Source organism: Pipra filicauda, unplaced genomic scaffold (genome assembly GCF_003945595.2).
Source record: "Pipra filicauda isolate LSUMZ 115617 unplaced genomic scaffold, ASM394559v2 scaffold147_size4022426_pilon, whole genome shotgun sequence".
In the NCBI taxonomy this organism is placed as follows: Eukaryota; Metazoa; Chordata; class Aves; order Passeriformes; family Pipridae; genus Pipra; species Pipra filicauda.
Window position 1 is genome coordinate 385,891 of NW_024103962.1, and position 20,080 is coordinate 405,970.

Here is a 20,080-nt window from a genome sequence, read left to right on the forward strand (position 1 = left end):
AGATCTGTACAGGACGAGCTTTCTAGTTTGCCATCATCTTCCTGCGCAGCCCTTAGCACTTGGATTAACTCACTTTCTTGTGGTTACAGGTACAAAAAACCCACTGACTTTAAAAGGAAGAAATTGCAACTGTTGACCAAGAAACCACTTTACCTTCACCTCCATCAAACACTGCACAAGGAATGACCCTAGTTGTGAGACTTCTGTGAACTGAACCACACGTCCTGGTAGCTGTGTGTAGTAGCCTTAGCCTCCGAGGGGCGGAAAGATCCGACTGTATTCATGCCAGTAGGTCAGACGGGACCATCACACACTGCACAGCACTACTTCAGGGTCAGGGGCAAGCCCACCATGCAAGTGCAAGGTTTTTTTCAGTAACTTCCAGATACAGGTTTTTCTGAGAGCCCTGAAATATGTTGATTGCTTTTCCTAAGTTTGCTGTTCATCACTTTTTATCTTAACCGTTACTATCCTTTTGCCTCAACTTCCACCCAGGGATGGAGACTGCCCCTCTGCCAAACCTGCAGCAATAAAGACGTGGCAGGCCTACTAACTGTTTACACTTGCTGTGCTATTGTAGTTCCTCTCATCTGCATTTCAGAGTCCTCTGTAGTGGACAGGGTGGCAGAAGACTGGGAGAGAAGGATGAGGTGGGGTGGGAAGGAGCTTGAGGTACTGCAGGTGCTTTGAAGTGAGAGAGGAGGTGGGCAGGTCAGGTGGGTGGCCACAGCACAGCTCCTCCAACAGCTGCTTGGCCGTGGTCAGGTCAGGAGCAGGACAACTGCAGATGAGAACACTGAACTATGATTTTAACAGCCTTGCCTGATCCACTTGTACTGATTTTTGGATACATGTTACAATCCTTTAAATCACTGTTACTCCCTAATAGAGCTATTTTTTTTCTGTATCTTGTCAGAGAGTGGTTTGCAAAGGTGGGTGGGGGATAGAGAGGCTGCTCCAGGGCTCTGTCCTGGTGGCAGTGGGTGTTTCACCATTGCAGTGACAGCAGGACAGGCCCCTTGGTGTTGAAATGTTGATTTTCCAGAGCTTTGTGTAAAGCAGATCTGGCTAGCAGGCCGACCCACCTTTTACATGAAACTGCTGTTCTTATGGAAACTGATTGTATGCAGTTTTCTGCATATTTTGTGCAAGTCTGGAAACTTACTCTAAAAATTACCTTTTTATGTAAGTAGATAGGATTATCATTTATTTTCTATATTTTTGATTTGGTGTGTAATAAGCTGCAGGACATTGGCTTATTATGACACACTTGCATTCATCTTTTGACCTAATAAAGGGACAGAAGTAGAACCCAGTCAAATTTTTCATATATTTGCGTGGATATTTAATACGATACTTTAAGGTTTGATAAACTTCTTGCATATCTAACCTAGTGCCTGAATACTCTGCTATGCTAACTGAGGACCCAGCTCCCACAATAATGTCAATTATTTTAAACAGCCTGGATGCAGGTGTATCATCCATTCGTCTTCTCTGTCATATAACCCCAAGATGTTACATTATGAGATGTTACTTTTCCTCCTGCTACTTGTCTGTCTCCAGGCAGGTGTTCAGCATTTTTGGCTTTACCTTACTGATTAGGATAAAAAGCTGGTTTTGAATGTCCTAATCTTCTTGCCTTTCTTCTGTTCTGGTATATCTAGAGATGACATTATTTAGGTGTTATGACAGAAGTCAGCAACACTTTCTCAAATTCCACTGCTGGTTGGAGGGGGAAAAAAAAAAGGCCAAATGAATTGTCCTTTTTATGGTTCTTTACAATACCCCAATGGTATTACAGGTGATAGGGTAACTATCAAGGCTTGAAAAGTTATCCCTACAAGTCATGGAAGTACCTCTGAATGCAACATTCTGGAGACCAGACAAAATGAAGATACACACATTCCTAAAAACCAACCAAACATCATCCTTTGAACTCTGCAAAAGGACGGAGCAAAGTGTTTGTTAGTCTATGGCTGCAAATAACTGAGCTTGGGCAGTAGGTGTGTTACCTGTCAGTGGTCCCTGGCTGGCTCAGGACTTGCTCTGACTGAAGGATGTGTGACACTGAGTGTCCCTGGAAGGCCTCTCTCACTCAGCAAGGGAGGGTTCTGGGGCTCTGTCCGGCTCTGCTCCTGTTCCTTGCAGCCCGCTGTAAGCACTGCCCTCACTTGTGTGTGTCCAAGGTGCCTCCTCCTGGGGCAGCCAGAGGGCCATTCCATCCAGCTTTTAAGTTTTTCACACTAGCTGGGATGGGCAAGGGAGGAGACACTAAACATCACAAAGCCTTGTATGAAGAAGGAAAGAGCCTGAACTTGGAGAACCCGACTTTCAAACATGTATGTCATCAACGTGTGTGTCGATGGCCACCATGCCAATTGAAATACTATCCCCTGAACCACAAACCCGTCGTTTCTGCTGCTTACCTTGACCCTTCCCCAGCTTGTAGCTGTCTGTATTAATGCCAGTTATAAGAAATGTCAACTTTGAAATATTTTTGTTAAATACACAAGTAGAGCTTTGTATTTAACTAATTGTGAATTAATGTCTGTTGAGTGTGAAATACCATTTTTAAAGTTGCTTCTATCCCCTGCAATTTTCTGTGAACTGTCTCTCACTGAAAGGACTGCTGCTGCCCACACCACAAGCTTTGGTATTGTTTTATGCTTCATTGATGTTCTAGCTTGTCTTTCATCTTGAATCTAAAGCTTTACACTTGTACTGTAAGAATATAACACCTAGATGGCAAGTTTAATGGCTGCTTGTACTCTGGCAGTAAAGCTGTAATGGCCTCCCCAGCAGGGTTTTTTATTATTCCTAGTTGTCTTCCTTTTTTCCTAAGGATTACTTTTGTGCAGTGCACTTTTGAGAAACGTTACTCACTGAGACAGTAAGGGGCCTGGTATTCCAAATACCTGCACTAATACTCAGCTACAAGTGTAGGGCATGTTTTTAAAGTTATTCAGTGTTCTGTGTCTGCAGTACAGGTTAACGTGGTTTACATACACCCACTGTGCTTTACAGAAAGCTACTTTTCTTAAACTAAGTCAAAGAGGCTTTCAAAATACAGACTTCAAAATACAGGAAGCTGAATTGGGTTAGGGTCTTAAACACTGAGTAATTGGTCTTAAATTGGCCTTAAACATTGAGTAAGATGAAAACTCGGCTCACACCTTGCTTAATGCTGCAAGCTGGTCTTGAAAGCAGAAAGCAATTAGGAAATTTCTAAGTCCATCTAGTGGAGAGTTCACCTGTGTTTCCCTCGTAACTACACAACTTCATAAAGGTTTCCAGCTCTGGAAGCTGTATCCTCCGTGGTCCTCATTACGTGAAACAAGTCCATAACATGCCAGACTAATCCAGCATAAGGGTAACAGCGTCATTAACCCTGCGGCAGCAGCAGCAATTTGGCCTTGATTCAGTTCTTGAACTCAGAAGTGTAGCATTTTCTGGTCACATTACTGAACCAGTGTCTTTTCCGAACAAAGAGTGGCACTGAAACAAAGCCTTTGGGGTTTAGCAAAAGGAATTTTGCTTTTTATTATAACTTTCCTTTGAATACAGTGTCATTTGTGCTTCTGATCTCCGACCAGACATCTTTTTTAAAAACCCCCAGAACTTCAGAGTCCTCATGAAAACCCCTGGCCTACAGTAACTGCAGCTCAATGATGAGATGGAGAAGGCAGGTTGGATAGCATTTTACTTATAAAATTATTTCCACAGGAAATGATTTGATTTACATTTTTAACGAAATTAGTTCATTCGCCAACTGGTTACAAAGGCTACATAGAATTAAAACTATCCACACAGGTATTTCCTTCTATTGCACTTTTAGAGTAGGTTCAAGTCCACCACAAAAAGGTTCTTGCAGCCCAAGTGGATGGATGAGTTTGTGATCATAAATGCACATAAGATGTCTGTAGCAACTGGATAAAAATTAATCCTGCAAAAGCTGAGATATACTGAAATGAGACCAATGTCTTCAAACCAAGAGCCGTTTCCTACGATCCCAACGGCGGGCCGTGCACCGGAGCCAGCTGTGTGGAGCTGCTGTCCCATCAGGGCCCTGTGCTGGGGCTGTGCGTAGTCCTTGGAGCCCGGCAGCCACGTTAGTCTCTGGGTGCCGAGGGAGGCAAGTCTCTGTTGGGAGGAGGTGTATAGTCTCTGGAAGCTTGTGGGGGTAGCCGTGGGCCTGGAGGATAATCCCTGGGGCCAGGAGGGCCTAGGGGTCGAAAAGGAGGGTGCCCACGTGCATAGCCTCTGGGATCTGGGGGAGGCGGGAGTGGGCCAGGAGGCAAATCTCTTATTCCTAAACGTGGACCAGGTAAGAAATCTCTTGCAGCCGGAGGTGGCAAGGGAGCACCACAAACTGGAAGGAAAAGAAATCATGCAGTTAAATGAAATCTTGCTTTAACCTAGATAGTGAAGCTCCTGACTTGTTCCTCACTTCCTTAATTTTCTAGGGCAGCTCTGGGGTCCATCACATGCAAACTTCACAGCCCATGAATTATATTCTAGGGACTTTAGATGCTGATTCCTTTTCAGACTAAACAAGGAAAAATACCTTCTTAATACCTTGGCATTAAGAAAGCTTGAAAAAACCCACCCAGTCCAAGCTTATTGAGCAAGACAGCTAGAGCCCACGGAGCACTGGGAAGCGGTGCATTAAGGAAAAGCACATCTAGGTTCTGCAGTCATGCCCAGAAGGGACGTTTGAGCGCAGGGCGGTGCAGCCGTACCTTGGGGCGCAGGGTGAGGTCGAGGCCCGAAGTGCCCACGGAGAGGAGGTGGCGGTGGTCCGTAGCGAACAGGCGGTGGAGGAGGAGGTCCCATCACTGGGGAGGGCATGATGGGTGTCCCAGGGAAAGGAGACGGGCCTTTGGCACTGGCATTACCCTGTGTGAGATGAGGTCATACTTCAGTGCCTTACTGCATCGGAGAAGCAATGACACTGCTGAACATCATGACCACTCACCCAGAGGCAAAGAGGTGCAAAACCAACATACCCCAAAACATTAACCTACTAGAAAACAGGGAGTTACTGCACCACCATCTTCCCTTTACCCAGGACACTGCGGGCACTACCCAGGAGTGAGTGGTTAGTGTAACTCTCTGAGAAGATGAGTTTTCTTTAGCTGAAGTTCGATCCCTTTCGAAGTGTCCTCGGTGGACACCCCCTTTGGTAAAGGGCCTGGAACTTTGAATTCCATATGGAATTGTGCTTAAACACCACAGGTAAGTCAACTGCTTAGGATTATTGCTGTAGTCACTCCAGAGTGTTTGCCCACAGTCCTTAACAAGAAACATCTCATTTCCTCAATTCCACAAAAACCAGACAGCAACTTCATCATGAGAGAAGCCCTTTGAGGCAGAGGTAGGAGCCCCTGGTTAGTTCTGCAGAGCATTTGTTACTAAGCAGTTCAGAACACCAAGCCTGTTACTCCTCTCCAGCACAGCAGCGTAACACCATGTTCAGCCTCTGGATACTCACTGCAGCTGGTTCACTGGATGAAGGTGAATCAGTAGCTACACTGGGGGCTTCAGACTCTTTGGGAGAGGGTTGCTTTTGGGGTTTTTTTTGACAGCAAATAAGGATAGTGACAGGATACAGACAAGACAGAACATGATACAGTTAAAGAAGCAGCAGAAGTACAGTGCATCATGTAGCAGAAACGCTTCCTGAGGGTTGGGGTTTTCTCAGCTTACCACTCCATCCATTGCTGTGGAAGGGGAGGAGGTTCTTGGCTCACTGCTGATCAGGGATGCTACAGCAGGCCCAATATCTGTAAAGAGAGCCACAAATGCCTGTCTTACTGTGCATAGGGTAAGGAAGGTGGGTTTAAAATTGCCTTTTTGAAGTGAAAGGGTAACTGAGTAAGATGCAGTTGGTTGCAGAAAACATAACTTACCAGGAACAGACATCCTTCCAGGTAACTCTGGTGGCCTTCGTAGAGCAGGGGGGCCATCCACCACTGTACATCAAGGGAAACAAGAACCCCAGAGATTCTGATCAACATGGCCTTGAGCTATTTCTATTAACCTCCCCTCCAACCCCTCGTTTATGTATTAATAAAGTAGGTATCAATAGTTAACACTACCCCTAGAATCAAGATCTGACCTTAGTGTTCCTGTGTTTGTAGCATAAGAGTTGTCACACAAGGGAAGCTTCAGTGCTTACCAAATTCACCCCTTGCACCTTCCCTTCGAGGAGCAGAAAGGGGCCGAGCAGGAACTTCTATCATCTGCGTGGGGGATGGATTTCCTCCACTCACAGGTGATGGGCCAGAAGAGCCATCTCTGCTTAAGGGACCTATGCCAAAGAATTAAAACCACGTGATTTACTTTTCTGTAATTTAAAAGAGCCTTATTTTTTTATGATGTACTGACTCCAAGACCAAAGTTTTGGGAGAACCAGCAGGACTTACCTCGTCGTGGCGGGACTTGGCGATCGGGTCTGCCTGGAGTTGGCTTTACAATTACTGGTCTTTGAAGCATGACGATTTTTTGGTTTACTTCTATTAATCTAATTTTGAAAAATAAAGGTTTCTTATTACTATTCAAACAATACCTGTGAGTTATATTTATTATAATGCAACAAAGCAAACTCCATTGTAAAACTTTACCACTTTCACCAAGAGATCTTATTTTAACCACCAAAACAGTTTAATAGTGGTTAAAATTAGCCTCTCAAATACGCACTACACATTCTGAGCAAGCTAAATGAGCACCTGGCACTGCTAGAGCTTCTTCTCTCCCAAGCAACACACAGCACATTCAAAGAGGAATAAAGAGGGTCTGGTTCCATACTCACTTTTGTCTCAGGTTGGCTGCTTCTCTTTTTTCCTCGGCCAGAGCTCTCTCAGCTGAGCGGGCAATGAGCTGGTAGATAAAATTTTGTCAACTGAATTAATGGCACCAATGTGAAGTCAAATACAAAGTGTTTGCATAAGAAAAGGAAGAACATTCTTACCCAATTGTCGTGTGCCTTTTTCTCATGAGCAGCGATCTGAGAAGAAAAGAAGTATTGGTTTTTGTCCAACTACCAGAGCACTGGAATGATGCAGTAAAAGATGACACAATAACCAGCAAGCAAGTTTACCTGGTTCTTGTAAGATCTCTCTGTTTTCTGCAGTTCTTCTTCCATATCTTGGATCCTTTGCCTGTACAGAAGGAAAAAGAGGGAAAGGGGAGAGGTTTGAATGAATTTTCCTCAATGGATGAAACAAAAGGAAAGCAATAATCTTCAGAAACTCAAGTTACTTATAAACTTTCACTTCCTCGATGGCCAGCACGGCTTTTTCATCTGCAGCAGACAGTTTCTGTTCCTTCTCCTGACGCTCATACTCTTCCTGGGTTAGTTTTCTGCATAAGGGAAAAAAAATATATATAGTCCACCATTCTGCATCTACTACAAATAAAAATCAATGTACTCCCCTGCTAACAGCAGCAACATCAGAATCTGTAACAATGTGTGAGAACACAGAGAAAAAAAGATTTTTTTTTTAAGAAACAGAAATACTGTCTTTTGAAATCAACAGACAAACCCTTTGTGTATAAAACCCTAAAATTAAGCACACAGAGAAAGTTCTGTCAGCATCCGAAGATCTGTCAGGATCTATCGACTGCAGACAGTTCATCTCTTCAGATCCTGTAGTTTTCTTAGCAGTTCTACAGATCGTAATCCAGATTTACAAAGGTACAAACACGGAAATACACTGAACTGACATTAACCAAGGGAAATGAAGAAATGGAATGTGTAGTGAAAAGGGGAGAATTTGGGGCCCAGGTGATAAACACATCCAATAGTCATTAACTGTGGGGAAAGAAGATTTTTCTAAGTATTCAACATACCAATTTACTACATGAGCAATTATCACAGTCTTTTTCTAACCTCTTACTCTCACAGTTCACTATTTTTTTTTTTATTTTTGACATTTTTCTGAAAGTATTTAAAAGGTCCATAATGTGTTCCTAATTTAGAAGAGCTATCCCACAAAACTGGAACCATTAAACTAGCAGCAACTTAGCTGTTGCTAACAGCCAGCTCAACATAATCCATTTCCTTGGCTACATGTCAAAGCATTTTTCCAGGAAAAAAAAAAAGTGCAAGAAGTTCTTTATTCTAATAAAGAAGTAGTAACAGGCAGTGTAACCTCATGTAAGTTTTGGAAAGAACAGACATTCTTTACAGAGGTCAAGAGGAAGTTTTCTTGAAAGGTGGGCTACCCTTCACTTCTCCATTGTGTGTTTGCTACATGTGGATCCTGAAGTTGCAAGGTCAGGCATGTGGATCCTGAAGTTGCAAGGTCAGGCACTAGTGAGGTCCTGTATAGCCTCACTTCCTTGGCTTGTTCCAACCCTTTGCTTCCCCCAACCTACACACTCAAACCTTAGAAATTTCAATTGCTTCTCCATCACAATTTCAGCTTTCTGTAGAATTTAGCAGAAAATGTCCCTGAATTCTATTCTCAAATTTTCCCCAGCTGAGATGGTATTACAGACATTTCAGTAAGTAAATAAATGAATAAATAAATGAGGAATGAACATAGATACACAATGGATCCTCACTGCTCACAGTTCATTCACCTCAGTTGCCATCAGCAACTCAGCCTTAATTCAGCCCTTTGAGAATGCAAGAAGCTTACTGGGCTAAAATACCAAGTACTAGCTTCAACTGCACTGAAAGGGCAGTCATCATCTTTCATTCCAACTATAACTTCAAGTTATTTGATCCTTCTGAGCAAAGAGCATTTGGATAGTGGCAATGATATAATATCCTGTGTCGTGGCAGAGTACGGAAAGGCTTACTTCTGGAGTGCCATCTCCTTCTGCTGGTAGAGTTCACCAAGTATCTCCACTTTCTGCTGAAGAGTTTTGCATTCATTTTCCAGTTGAGTTTTGGCTGACTGGAGCGAAGAGGAGTCATGTTCCAACGTTTTTATTTTCTCTGTTGGAGAAGCGAAGATAAGTGAGGAAGCTGCAGTTGCAATGAGAACCATTATGCCACTTACACACTCTGTTTCTTTTTAAACCACAAACAATTCTTTTGCTAAACCTACCTTCCAGCTCATGTCTTGCTGCTACTTCATCATTCAGTTTGGACTGCAGAAGATTTCTGTCTTCTTCAACTATGGACAACATAGTTTTTACCTGAAAAGAGGAGCTGAGTGTTTCTGATCACAGGCATAGCAGTAATGTGACTGCATTTATTAGAAACGTTGTAAACATACCCTGGAGACATCCATCATTTGCTTAATCTGAGTCTTCATCTTCTCACTCTCAGTATCTAAAAGAGAAAAATATTTTTTTACTCTGTTTCTTAACCCCAAGTCCTTACACTCTACAGCTGTAAAAAATAATATTTCCTACACTTTAGTCTAGGATAGGTCTTGTTACACGGTTTAAAAAAACAAACAAAAAAACCAAACCCAAGAGTGTGAGGTGAGGAACAAAGCACAATAGCAAATCCACGACCAACACAACAGAACTATTAGATTTATTCAAAAAGGTGTTCAGAAGAGTGCTTCTTGTCACTTCTGGACACCACACTAATATTAATGTGAATGCAGCATCTATTACTGTGCTGAGTATCTGAAAATCAAACAGTGGAAATTTCCAGCCCACATATACCATAGATAGAAAAAAGTAAAAAAAGGGAAAAAAGAGGATTTCAAAACCAGAGATGTAGCAAACACACGTGCAACATCATTAATGTCAAACTGCCTGAATAATTTTGAAAACATCTATTTTGGTCTTTCAGATTTAAAAAATGTGATTACCTAAATTAGTTATCTTGCTGGAGCCAAGCAGAATGTTCATTAAAAATTCATATTAAAAATAAATGTACCATAACAACAAAGCTGAGATTCTCAGCTTTCAGAGTGCCCTTAATTGCCAGCCTCTATACGCAATCTTCACAACTGTGTCATTACACTCATGATTTACCTAAAAGGGCATCTAAAAGCAATTACTGGCCTATTTGACAGCTCTTCCCTTCAGCTAGGGGCTATCATGTGTTGGAGGATTAAAGCTGTCAGCCTGTTAACCCACAGGCAGCTCTATGCATGGATTGTCCCTGTTCCCTCGGTGACATGCTACGAACACACCACCACACGTGCTTCAGCCGCAGGGCAGGATTACTGTACCTGGCAACTCTCCGTTGGCCAGGTCATCTCCTGAGCTCCACTCACACCCCTTCTCGTCCTTCTTGGCCTCTGGATCCATGTCCAGCTGCTTCAGCTGCATAATGCAGTTAGTTAAAACCTAGTAATGAAATCAAAGGTTCGCTGAGGAAGAATTGCTCTGCATTTTGCAAAGTATGACAAAGTATTTTATGATGCATAATATTTGAGGCAATCTGAGGTTATAAAGAACCTACTTCAATTTCATTTTCTTTGTAGGCAAGTGTTTCTTCTATGTCCTTCTGAGATTTCTGATACATTTGGATCTGCTCACGGAGCTCAGAATGCCTCTCACTCCAACCTTCAGCTTCTTTTAGCAGCTGTATGAAGCACCAAGGCAAGATGATTACTTGCTTTATTTTTAGTCCAGGGTGTATGTAATTAAAGTCTATTTTACTGCCAGCTCTGCTGATAACTGATCACCACAGGTCACAGATAAAGGGTAAACTTCATAGTTATCAGGCACATTACTGTTCCATTGGCAGAACTGGATGCTGGGAATATTTCTGCAGTTTATTATTAGGTGACTTTACAAATCTGACATTTTCTCAGCTAATATCCCATCAGAATCAAACTGCTCATACACTTTGAAATACAAGGAATTAACTGCAGCCCAGAGGTAAGCAAAACTCATCCCTTAAAGGCCACCTACTTCATATATGGAGAAAGAAAACAAATATTTACAATTATTTGTAAAAAAACTGTCACAACATTTCAGGGTTAAAGGTCCTCCCCACTTAGCTTCACTTCAGAATTGCTTTTTGGCAATTCTTTACCATTACTTCCTTGGGTCCTGATCCCAAGTGGCAATCAGTGACTACCACATCAGCACAGACTTCCTGTGAAATTGCTGACCAAAACTGAACCACTGGAACTGGCAAAGCCCTCGTACCAGAGACATGTACAAAGCTCACCTGCACAAAAAGTCTGTGCAGGCAGGCACAAAGCATTTAAATTTTATCGTGATAATAGGAAACATGGAATTCTGCCATGCTAAGAAAATGGACACATGTTGAAGTAATATGCAAAAAAAAAAACAGGAATAAAGCCCTGATATTTCCTTCTAAATACAAGGTTGCCTGGCCTGAGCATAACTTACCTGCTCCTTGCTCTTTTTCAGCCTAGCATTCTCTTCCTGCACATGAAGCAGCTCAGATTTCACCTTTTCTTCACTTAGTTTAGCTTCATTAAGGGCTAACTGCACCTACATGTGAAACAAAAAAGGAGCAAAAAGAATAAGTCAAACTACAATAGAGCTACATATAACCTGGTAAAATGGAAAGGAAAAAGGCACATATGCACACACAAACTGGAGCCTGCCAAGATAGCATTTTCTATTACATAGATATGAATTTTCCTAGTACAAGAACTTGTGACTGTTGAGAGGGTGTTTTACCTCTGAAAGCTCTGCAGAATGCACATTGATAGCCTCCTGCAGTTTCTCCACGGACTTCTGGGTTTCAGAGAGCTATGTAAGAAAAAGATGAGCGGTGACAAAGTATTAGCCAGGTACATGCCTCAGCCCAAGCGATTATTTTCCCTGTATAATCTGGAAGTATGAAAGAAAAGTCAAAACACCAAAGAACTTCCATTTAAAGCAGCCATTAGACTGGCAGCAACACAGCGCTGCCTTATCAATAAGGTAAGGAATAGAAACATTCAGCACATTGGAATCAGCTGCCACCTATGACTCCTCCTGTTTGTGGCAAGGAAGTTCCCCGTACACCTGTGCAGCCTACTATGAAAGGAACACAGGCTGCTGTCATTAGCAGCAACCTTTGATCAAAAACAAGAGCAAAGAACTTGTTGATACAGAAAAATCAGGCCTTAAAAAAAAAAGAAAACAAGAACAAGAGGCAGCTTAGAGATCCTCACATTTACTGTAGACCTAGATGCTTCTCTAAGCACAAGGAAACATCTCTCACAAATCTGAAACCTTCTGTTCTGCTTATACTGTCAAGAAGCTTTCTGGCTCCAGCTAGGAGTATTAGACTAGGCCATGACCTGAATACATTTGTTTGTTTGTGAAAGCACATAACTGCACAAATCCATCAAGTTATTACAAAAAAAAAAAAAAAGCAAACCATCCAAAACCAAAACAAATAACAAAACCAAAACCCCAAATAAAAAACCAAACAAAACCCCAAACCAAACCAAGCAAACAAATTCTCCCGCTAGAGCCTGGGATGAACATGAAATTTCATTTCAGTTCTTTTTGAGCTTGCTCACCTTGCTTGTTCTAATACTATCTAACTCATCAGGTTGTGACCAGCTTTTAGGGCACACCAAGTTAAGAATAATATAAAACACGAGTGTCATAGCTCTAACCTTGTTCTGTTTCTTCTCATTCTTTTTTCTCTCTGTTTCAAGCATTGTGTGCAGATTTTTCACTTTGTCATCCAGCTGATGTTTTGCTTCTTCCAGTTCTTTGACAGTGTCCTTAAAAGAAAAAAAAAAAGGGGTAAAAGACCAACCTAAAGCAAACTATTTTAACTGATACTTCTGCTGTCAGTACAGAGTTAACTAACTGTCTCTTACCTTAAGCCCTGCAGTTTCATCGGAGAGAATGTCTTTTTGTTCTTGGGCCACTTTCATGGATTCCTTTGCTTCCTTTATCTAAGCACAGAAACAACCACACAGAACTGAGGAAATTGCCAGCATAATAGAAGATACATTAGCTCTTGAATTGACTGTGTCACTAAAGCAATAACAGAAGCAAAGGACAAGAACTGAGAAAAATACCTTTTGATCATATTCTGACAACTTTTCTAAGATTTCTGTTTTTTCTTGCAGAAGGTTTTTAATCTTTTCAGCAAGTTGCTTTTCAGTCACTAGGAAGAAAAAGAAAGCTTACAATAACTGTACTTCATATACTAGCAGAAAAAAAAATCAGCTATCATTACTACCACTTTAGGGAATGTCTTCAGGTAATGACTTAAAAGCATAAATCAGGATAGTGCCAATTCCTTGGCAGTCAGCCCTTTCTGCACCTCCAGCTTTCATTTAGAGTTAGATTGAAAACAAGATAGTAAAGCATTGAACACTGACACAAAGCACAAAGCTCTTGCATTCACTTCACAGGAGCTGGTCACGGAATCCAGAGCAGAGTAAGGTGCTGGCTGTGCACAGATGAGGTATGTTCATGGGAAGAACTGGCAAGCAAGGGTCTCAGAGCAGTCTCAGAATGCTGCTCGGACACTCTGGGAGGTGCAACACCTCCCCCACCAACCACCCTTCTGCTACATTGAAGCTGAATGTTTGGTCAGCAAAGGTAAGAGGATGAAAGCTCTGTTCTGTTCCTACTGGGAACAAAAAGGAGACTGTTGGCTAGGAGACAGCATCAATAAATCTCAAGGAACTGGAATGCTTAGAGCTCAAAAATGCTGTGACCAAGCAAGAGCCTTTAGGCATGCATTTGCTTCTCACCTAGAACAAGTCACCAACCAATCCTCAGGATTCACCAAAAATCATTAACATACTTAAATTATGTTATTGCAAATTAATAAAAAAACCACCCAATTGTAGTTATTTTTCAAGTCCTAAGCCACCTCTGTCTGTATCTGAACGCTGCAAGCGCCATTTGCCTCACAGCAAATCCTGCAGAACAAGAAGCACTGGATGTTCCAACTGCATCCCACAGAGTGCGATGGTAAGTGCTCCTCCTCCTTCCCTCCCCTCCCCCACGAGGGCTCCTGGGACATCCCCAGCCTTTCCCACTCTGGGGACAGGACAGTCAGCAAGTGACTGCCAAGGTACGAGACAGCTCTGAGCCATTTAAGGGGGACAGGAATCCTTTCATTAGCTTGGTCTCACAATTTCACTACTGTCATTAAGAGAGAACAATAGATTTTTTTCTTTATGACTCTAAATGTAATCTATCTTTATTTTTGTCACTGTTAATATTCTATTATTTAGGGTAAAGATTATAATAACATGAGTTTTATCACAATTAAGGAACATCTATTTGTTCCTAGCTTCACCAGTTTCTGTACAGCATCATATAGGAGAATACTGGGGGGAGTGGAATTAGATCTGTGTTCCTCACTGGTTTAGGGTGGGCTGCGCTGCTAAGTAATTTCTACACCACCAATACCAATGTTTTTCCTGCTCTACAGAAATCACCTTACAAATCTAAGATGGACTTTTTTCAGCTCATCAATTCTGCATTAACTGTACAGAAGAAAATTGCAGCATAACCACAATGAAACTAGAGAGGAATGAGTGGTAAATAGTATGGTTTGTGAGGAAGAGGCAGAGAGTTCCTGTGAAGGCAATTCTTCCATATTTTCAATTTGTATTCAATTATGAATTTCAGCAATCACCCTACTTTTAACCCAATTTTTTTCCCACTCAGTACACTTCAGTTTTAGAAACCTGAAGCTGGAGAAACACTCTTGTCAGAAAACCAAAACAAACTGCCCCATGACCACCACATCAGTAAACCCATGGTTCATTTATTTTGAACAAGGTGGAGCTGTTCCTTGCCCTTTATTTTGCAGGTGTGATCAAAGCATTATCACAGGCAAAATTTAAATCTTCAGATTTAACTAATCTACTGGCCAAACTTACACTGTAACCTTGGACTTAGCATTCTCTTTGAAAAGGAGTGATGATGAATAATTGGTCCCCTGAAACAATCTAACAATCTTCAAAACTTTTACATGCCCAAGCATCAACTACACTGAAAAGCAGAGAGAAACTTACCTTGATATATTCTACTCTTTACCTACAGAAGAGAGAGAACACCAAAAAAAAAAGAAAAAAAGAAAAAAGATTAGTCATAAAAAGTGGTAAGTGAAAAACTTTATTAATTTTCCCTATAGAAAAAAGCCACCACTTACATGCAGATTAAAGCAGCATATGGAAGACACATCTATCACTGCCAACAAGTGTTGAGTAACACTACAAACGAGCTTAGGTTGTTTTCTAATAAAAGCTTCTAGGCTAAACCCCTGTCCCAGAGCCTTAGAAAACGTCTGTTTACTCACTCACTAAAAGGATAGTGGTAACTGCCTATATCCAATTTGAAAGAAAATGAAGCCATTTTGCACTAAACCACAGTCATGAACAAACACAAAACCCCAGTTCTGATCCCCTTTAAAGCAATGTGTGTTTACGTGACAGGTGCTTGTTTCAAAATTAACACGGAAAAAGAAGAATTTCAGAAGCTTTTTTATGCTCTTCTATTTACACTGCTTTGTGTTTGAAACGGACCCCGTGTATTCAATACCTAAACCAAGCAAGGAAAAAAACTACCAATATTGTTTACAGATAATATTTAGTTTTAATTCATTTTTGTCAGGCAAATATAAAGTATTCCACAGATTTCTAGAGCATATCATGACTGCACCTGACAGCTGTAAAAGAAATTGGCCTGTTTGATTCTCATCTCAGCTCCCAAGGAGATGCACTGCTATACTTGAGAGCTGGTGATGGTGTTTTTGTTGCACAGAAAATTATCCATGTAAGAAAAGGGACAAACGTAGAGTGAGGAGAACAGTAGGGAAGGAGGTCTCCAGTGAGAATTAATATCAGGGTTTTAGGTTTCTAAATGCAGTGCCTACAAGCAGCTGGACAACATGAAGGGGGGAGGATTAACTGCTTGTTTTGGAGGTAGTCAGCAACAGGCTCAAGCACATGGAAGGCTTCTCATTTCAAAGATATGCTGATCCTTTCCTAAAGCTTTATTTACATCATACGCCTCTATTTTACTTTAAAATCACCTTGTGCTAAGAGATCTTCAATTAACAGCTTAAAGAAAATGCTTCTTAGCTCAAAGAAAATTGCAACTTACTTTAGCTATTCAGCCCAATGTTTAGTTCACATTAATGCTCTAAACAGAAAAAGTAAACCCATGAAAGACTACATACTGCTTTGAGCCCAGTAATGCTGAAACAGTTTAACCATACAAAGGACCGCTCAGTAAGTGAAACATCAGCAGGCAAGCATGAAGTATACTCACTGAAAGGCAGGTTCTCCAGAAAAAAATAGCAAGCGTGACAATTCCCACTAAGGCAGTCATAATAACAGGCTCCCATGGAAGTCCATGGAAATCAGGCCCAGGACGCATTTCCTCAGGCAGGGTGGCAACCAACTGAAAACCAACAGCATTGACAGCTATAAGCATGTTTTCATTAAATACTCGGGCAAAAGAAACGGTCTGCGAGGTGCTTTTATCTCTCTCATAAAACCAGAGAACCATCTAGAGCTTTCTCGCAGTTTTTGCGCAAACCGAAAACCGAAAATTAAGAAAACCACAGAGCAGCTCGCTGCCTGCATTTCAGTGCAAAACTCCAAGTATCAGGAGGGCACCTGGCAGTGACAGTCTGCTGGTGATCACATTTTGTGTTACACAGCACTTGTAGCTATCTGAGTTGCTTCCAAATAAAGCTATAAGGATGGAAAAAAATATAGAAAAAAAAAATCCAAACAGTTTTACACCTGGACGTCTGTCACAATCCAGCGAAAATGGCTCAGATCTCTCCCCAGCTGTCTCCCCGGCCACACGGTCATACGCCAGGTGCCTCCTCCTCTACCTGGAGGCCAGAGAGCACCTGGTGGGGGTGTGAGTGCCTGGTACGCGCTGCAGGGCTGATAGTGACATGACATGGCGCTCAGGGAACAGATCGTGCGACCCACACGGGAACCGCTGCCTTCTCCCTCCCTACCCTCGCTGCAGCCGACAGCGACGAGGGACCAGAAGGAGGGCGCACATCTGCCCCTGCAGAGCCCGGCCCAGGGGCGAGCTCTCCCCGCCACCCCGGGAGGCCCGGCAGGGATCCCGGGCGCCAGCGGCCGCCTCCGCTCCCTCGGGATCGCCCCACACTGCGGGGCAGGGGCGCGAGACGCCAGGCCCCCTCACGGAGGGGCGCGGCGGGGTGACCCCCTCAGGGACGCGCCTCGCTCGGGGGACGGTGTCACCGCCCGGGCCGGGCCTGGCCGGCGGGGCCCCTCCGCCGCTCCTCACCGCCCGCCCGCCGCGACCCTCACCTGCAGCAGCCGCCGCCCCGGCGGGAGCTCCGCCGGCCACCCGCAGCCTCCCGCGGGATCCATGGCGGCCCCGGAGCGCCAGGCACACGTCAGCCCTTCCCTCCTCCCCTTCCCTCCCCGCTCGCGCACCGGCCGCCCCGCCCCGCCCCCTCGCGGCCGCCCCGCCCCCCCGCCCGCGTCACCGCGCGCGCGCCGCCGCCACTCACCCGCCGCAGCAGCTCCCGCGCCGCGCCCAGCGCCGCCCGCCAGGGGGCGCCCGCGGCCCGGCCGGCACCTGCGGGGGGAGGAGAGGGAGGGGCGGCGTCACCTCAGGGAAGGGGCAGCGCCGGGGAGGCCCCGCAGCGGCCCCGGGGTCAGGTCGCGGCCCCCGGGGCTCCGGGGCACCGAGGAAAAAGGCGGAAAGTCCTCGGGAAATAACGCTGATAAGTCCGCAAGCGGCGTTACACGGCGGGACGCCGCTGTGCAGCGTCACTTTGCCGAGCTCTGCCTCTGACAGAGCACTCGCAGCTCCGCCAGCTGCGAGTCGGCAACAGAGCAGCACACATTCTTTATTTCCTATCCTTACGATTAGTTTCCAGCGCTGTCCACAGAATCACAGAATATCCTGAGCTGGAAGGGACCCTCAAGGCTCACGGAGTCCAACCCTTAGCCCTGACAGGGCATCCCCAAGCGTCACTCCATGTGCCTGAGAGCACTGTCCAAACGCTCCCTGAACTCTTGTCGGTACCCTATTGCTGTGGCATAAGCTTTAAACAATCTTCACACCTCTACCCTGACCTGAATCCTGCCACGAGTCCAGGCCAGCAGATTCCACAGCCACCTGGCTGTTGTTACACCGTGGAACAGCTGCCGTGACCAGCAGCTCAACAGTGTCTGCCCTGTTACTGCACAGCACTTCTACCAGTCCTCGCAGGAAATCCTGGCAAACATTTAACCACCCTTAGGAAGGAATGGAAGGTGGTCTGAAACACAGCTGAACATCCGACTGCTTAACCACGTAAGTTATCCACCAGCCATTTAAAATTCATTAGGTGTCTTTGCATTCAACATAGAGCTTCCCGCACATCTTAGAAGCTGCTCAAAAATACTTCGCTATGGGGATGGTACAGCACCTCAGGAGCGTACAACAGCTAGGCAAGATGTGCCTGAATTCTTTTTCTAAATGCTCAGTGGAGACAGATTTATTAAGCATAATCAGAGGTGAATGCAGAACAGCAAAGCCGAGCTTAGCACCGAGAATAGAGTCAAAGATAGTTTCATGCCAAAACAGAGCTAGGGAAGATGACAGTAATAGGATCTCTTCTTGGCACAATGACGAGTCAGCACAGATCAGCACTCTAGCTCCAGAGGGATAAGGCCTCATCCAAAGAGAGTCAAACATTGCTCCTACTCCAACACACAGAGACATTACTGAACTGCCTGAGGGGGAAGGTACACACCATCTTTCCTGGAAAGTAATACAGCCTAGAGACACAGGCTAAAAAGAGTGAGAAGAGAGGGCACATGATTCTATGGGCAGTCCCGTCTATAGCACAATGACATAGGGCTGTCAGTCCCTGCAAGGAAGAAACCTGGGCTAATGGTATGCTTCCCATGATTCCTGCTCTTTATCCACTACCGTCCTGAGACACAGTCCACAAGCCCAAGCACAGAGCTCTAACTATGATACTCACAGGAGCACTTTTCTTATTCCTACATTGAGAAATGACAGAAAAACTGCTGTGCTGAGATAACTTCATGACACAGTACTGCCACTAGAGGGACTGCCATGGATCAGGGAAAGCCATTAGTATTACAACGGACAGTAAAAATATTAGTGAAAACCCCTGGTATTTGCCTAAAAATACATTCAACCATGCACCTCTTCAAGAGCAAAAGAACAAAATAACCCAATTCCAAATGGTTACCTGCAGCAATATCTTCCCTGGCACTTTGTTCTGAATCAACCAACCCAAAGGAAGTATCTTCCAGGAGCGATCCTCTTTCACTGTCATAACCTTCTTCAGCTTCCCCATTATTTGAGAAGTTGGCCTCTTCATGCTCAGGAACATTAACAGCCCTCTCTTCCTCCTCAGTAGGCTGCTCTGGCCTCTTATCATCAAGCTGCTGAAATTCCTGATTGCCCTCATCGATGGCATTCGGGTTTCTGATGGTAACTCTGCCGTATTCAGCCTCTTTTGCACCATCTGTGACAAACAAGGAGACCGGAATTAAGCACTGAGCTAATGTATCTTTCTTACCCACAGCTGTCTTTCTTGACACTTTTAAAATATTTCTGCTTGTGTATTGCTTTCAATATATTCTCAATCAACTTTCAGTAACGTCTAATTAAATGTTTCTATGAAATTTATGCAAGATATCAAGCACTGACCTTGCAGTGAAACACTTGCAAGGTGAAATATTTTCATCACTCATGACCTTGTCACAAATGACATACTTAACATGTACTACTGTAAAAGGAGCCTTGCTAAGAGTGTATCTTAACATCTTACACAGTAATTAGAAAAACCAGCAAGTTTGCAGCAGACTGTGTCTCTGGTTCTTCCCCCGTGAAAAGATCTCTTTGTTCAGTATTTCTACCTACATGCTGCTCTTTTACGAATGTGGGAAAAAAATATAATAGAGACACCAGAGATTTTAGGTGCAGGGATTTAGTACCTCAACTTTGCATTAATCACTGGATCTCTCATAATTAGGTGCTAACTAATTCAGGAAAAAAAGACTGTTCTAAACCCTCCAGAAAATTCAGCACATTAGTATATATGAATCTCTGTTTCTTAAGGAGGTACAGACATGTCCTGACTAGCTACTTCTAGCCATATCCATGCATGGATCCCCCTTATCTTACAGAGAACTTGGCCCATAAGAACAGGCATGCTGAGCTCAACATTTCCTCTCAGGATTTGTCC

General features: G+C 43.7%; 2 protein-coding genes across 3 annotated transcripts in view; one reads left to right on the forward strand and one right to left on the reverse strand.

Annotated features, from left to right (window-relative positions):
• Positions 1-2,814, forward strand: part of AIDA (axin interactor, dorsalization associated) — a 29,356-nt gene extending 26,542 nt beyond the window's left edge. The window contains exon 10 of the mRNA XM_027721294.2: positions 90-2,814. Coding sequence (XP_027577095.1) covers positions 90-186 — 97 coding nt within the window. The 3' untranslated portion in view covers positions 187-2,814. The remainder of the gene's footprint in view (positions 1-89) is intronic.
• A 118-nt stretch (positions 2,815-2,932) lies between these two features.
• MIA3 (MIA SH3 domain ER export factor 3) overlaps positions 2,933-20,080 on the reverse strand; it is a 28,049-nt gene continuing 10,901 nt past the window's right edge. Inside the window, exons 5-29 of one of the 2 annotated variants that reach the window (XM_027721286.2) lie at positions 19,079-19,357; positions 17,378-17,445; positions 16,144-16,275; positions 14,886-14,907; positions 12,924-13,012; positions 12,720-12,797; positions 12,510-12,620; positions 11,578-11,649; positions 11,281-11,385; positions 10,379-10,501; positions 10,146-10,263; positions 9,231-9,286; positions 9,060-9,150; positions 8,809-8,947; positions 7,261-7,362; positions 7,100-7,160; positions 6,971-7,006; positions 6,812-6,879; positions 6,426-6,523; positions 6,179-6,310; positions 5,910-5,972; positions 5,707-5,783; positions 5,492-5,563; positions 4,740-4,896; positions 2,933-4,369 (exon numbers count right to left, since the gene is read on the reverse strand). In XM_027721286.2, coding sequence (XP_027577087.1) covers positions 4,110-4,369; positions 4,740-4,896; positions 5,492-5,563; positions 5,707-5,783; positions 5,910-5,972; positions 6,179-6,310; positions 6,426-6,523; positions 6,812-6,879; positions 6,971-7,006; positions 7,100-7,160; positions 7,261-7,362; positions 8,809-8,947; positions 9,060-9,150; positions 9,231-9,286; positions 10,146-10,263; positions 10,379-10,501; positions 11,281-11,385; positions 11,578-11,649; positions 12,510-12,620; positions 12,720-12,797; positions 12,924-13,012; positions 14,886-14,907; positions 16,144-16,275; positions 17,378-17,445; positions 19,079-19,357 — 2,609 coding nt within the window. In that variant the 3' untranslated portion in view covers positions 2,933-4,109. The remainder of the gene's footprint in view (positions 4,370-4,739; positions 4,897-5,491; positions 5,564-5,706; positions 5,784-5,909; positions 5,973-6,178; positions 6,311-6,425; positions 6,524-6,811; positions 6,880-6,970; positions 7,007-7,099; positions 7,161-7,260; positions 7,363-8,808; positions 8,948-9,059; positions 9,151-9,230; positions 9,287-10,145; positions 10,264-10,378; positions 10,502-11,280; positions 11,386-11,577; positions 11,650-12,509; positions 12,621-12,719; positions 12,798-12,923; positions 13,013-14,885; positions 14,908-16,143; positions 16,276-17,377; positions 17,446-19,078; positions 19,358-20,080) is intronic. The other variant, XM_027721287.2, reaches the window with a different exon arrangement.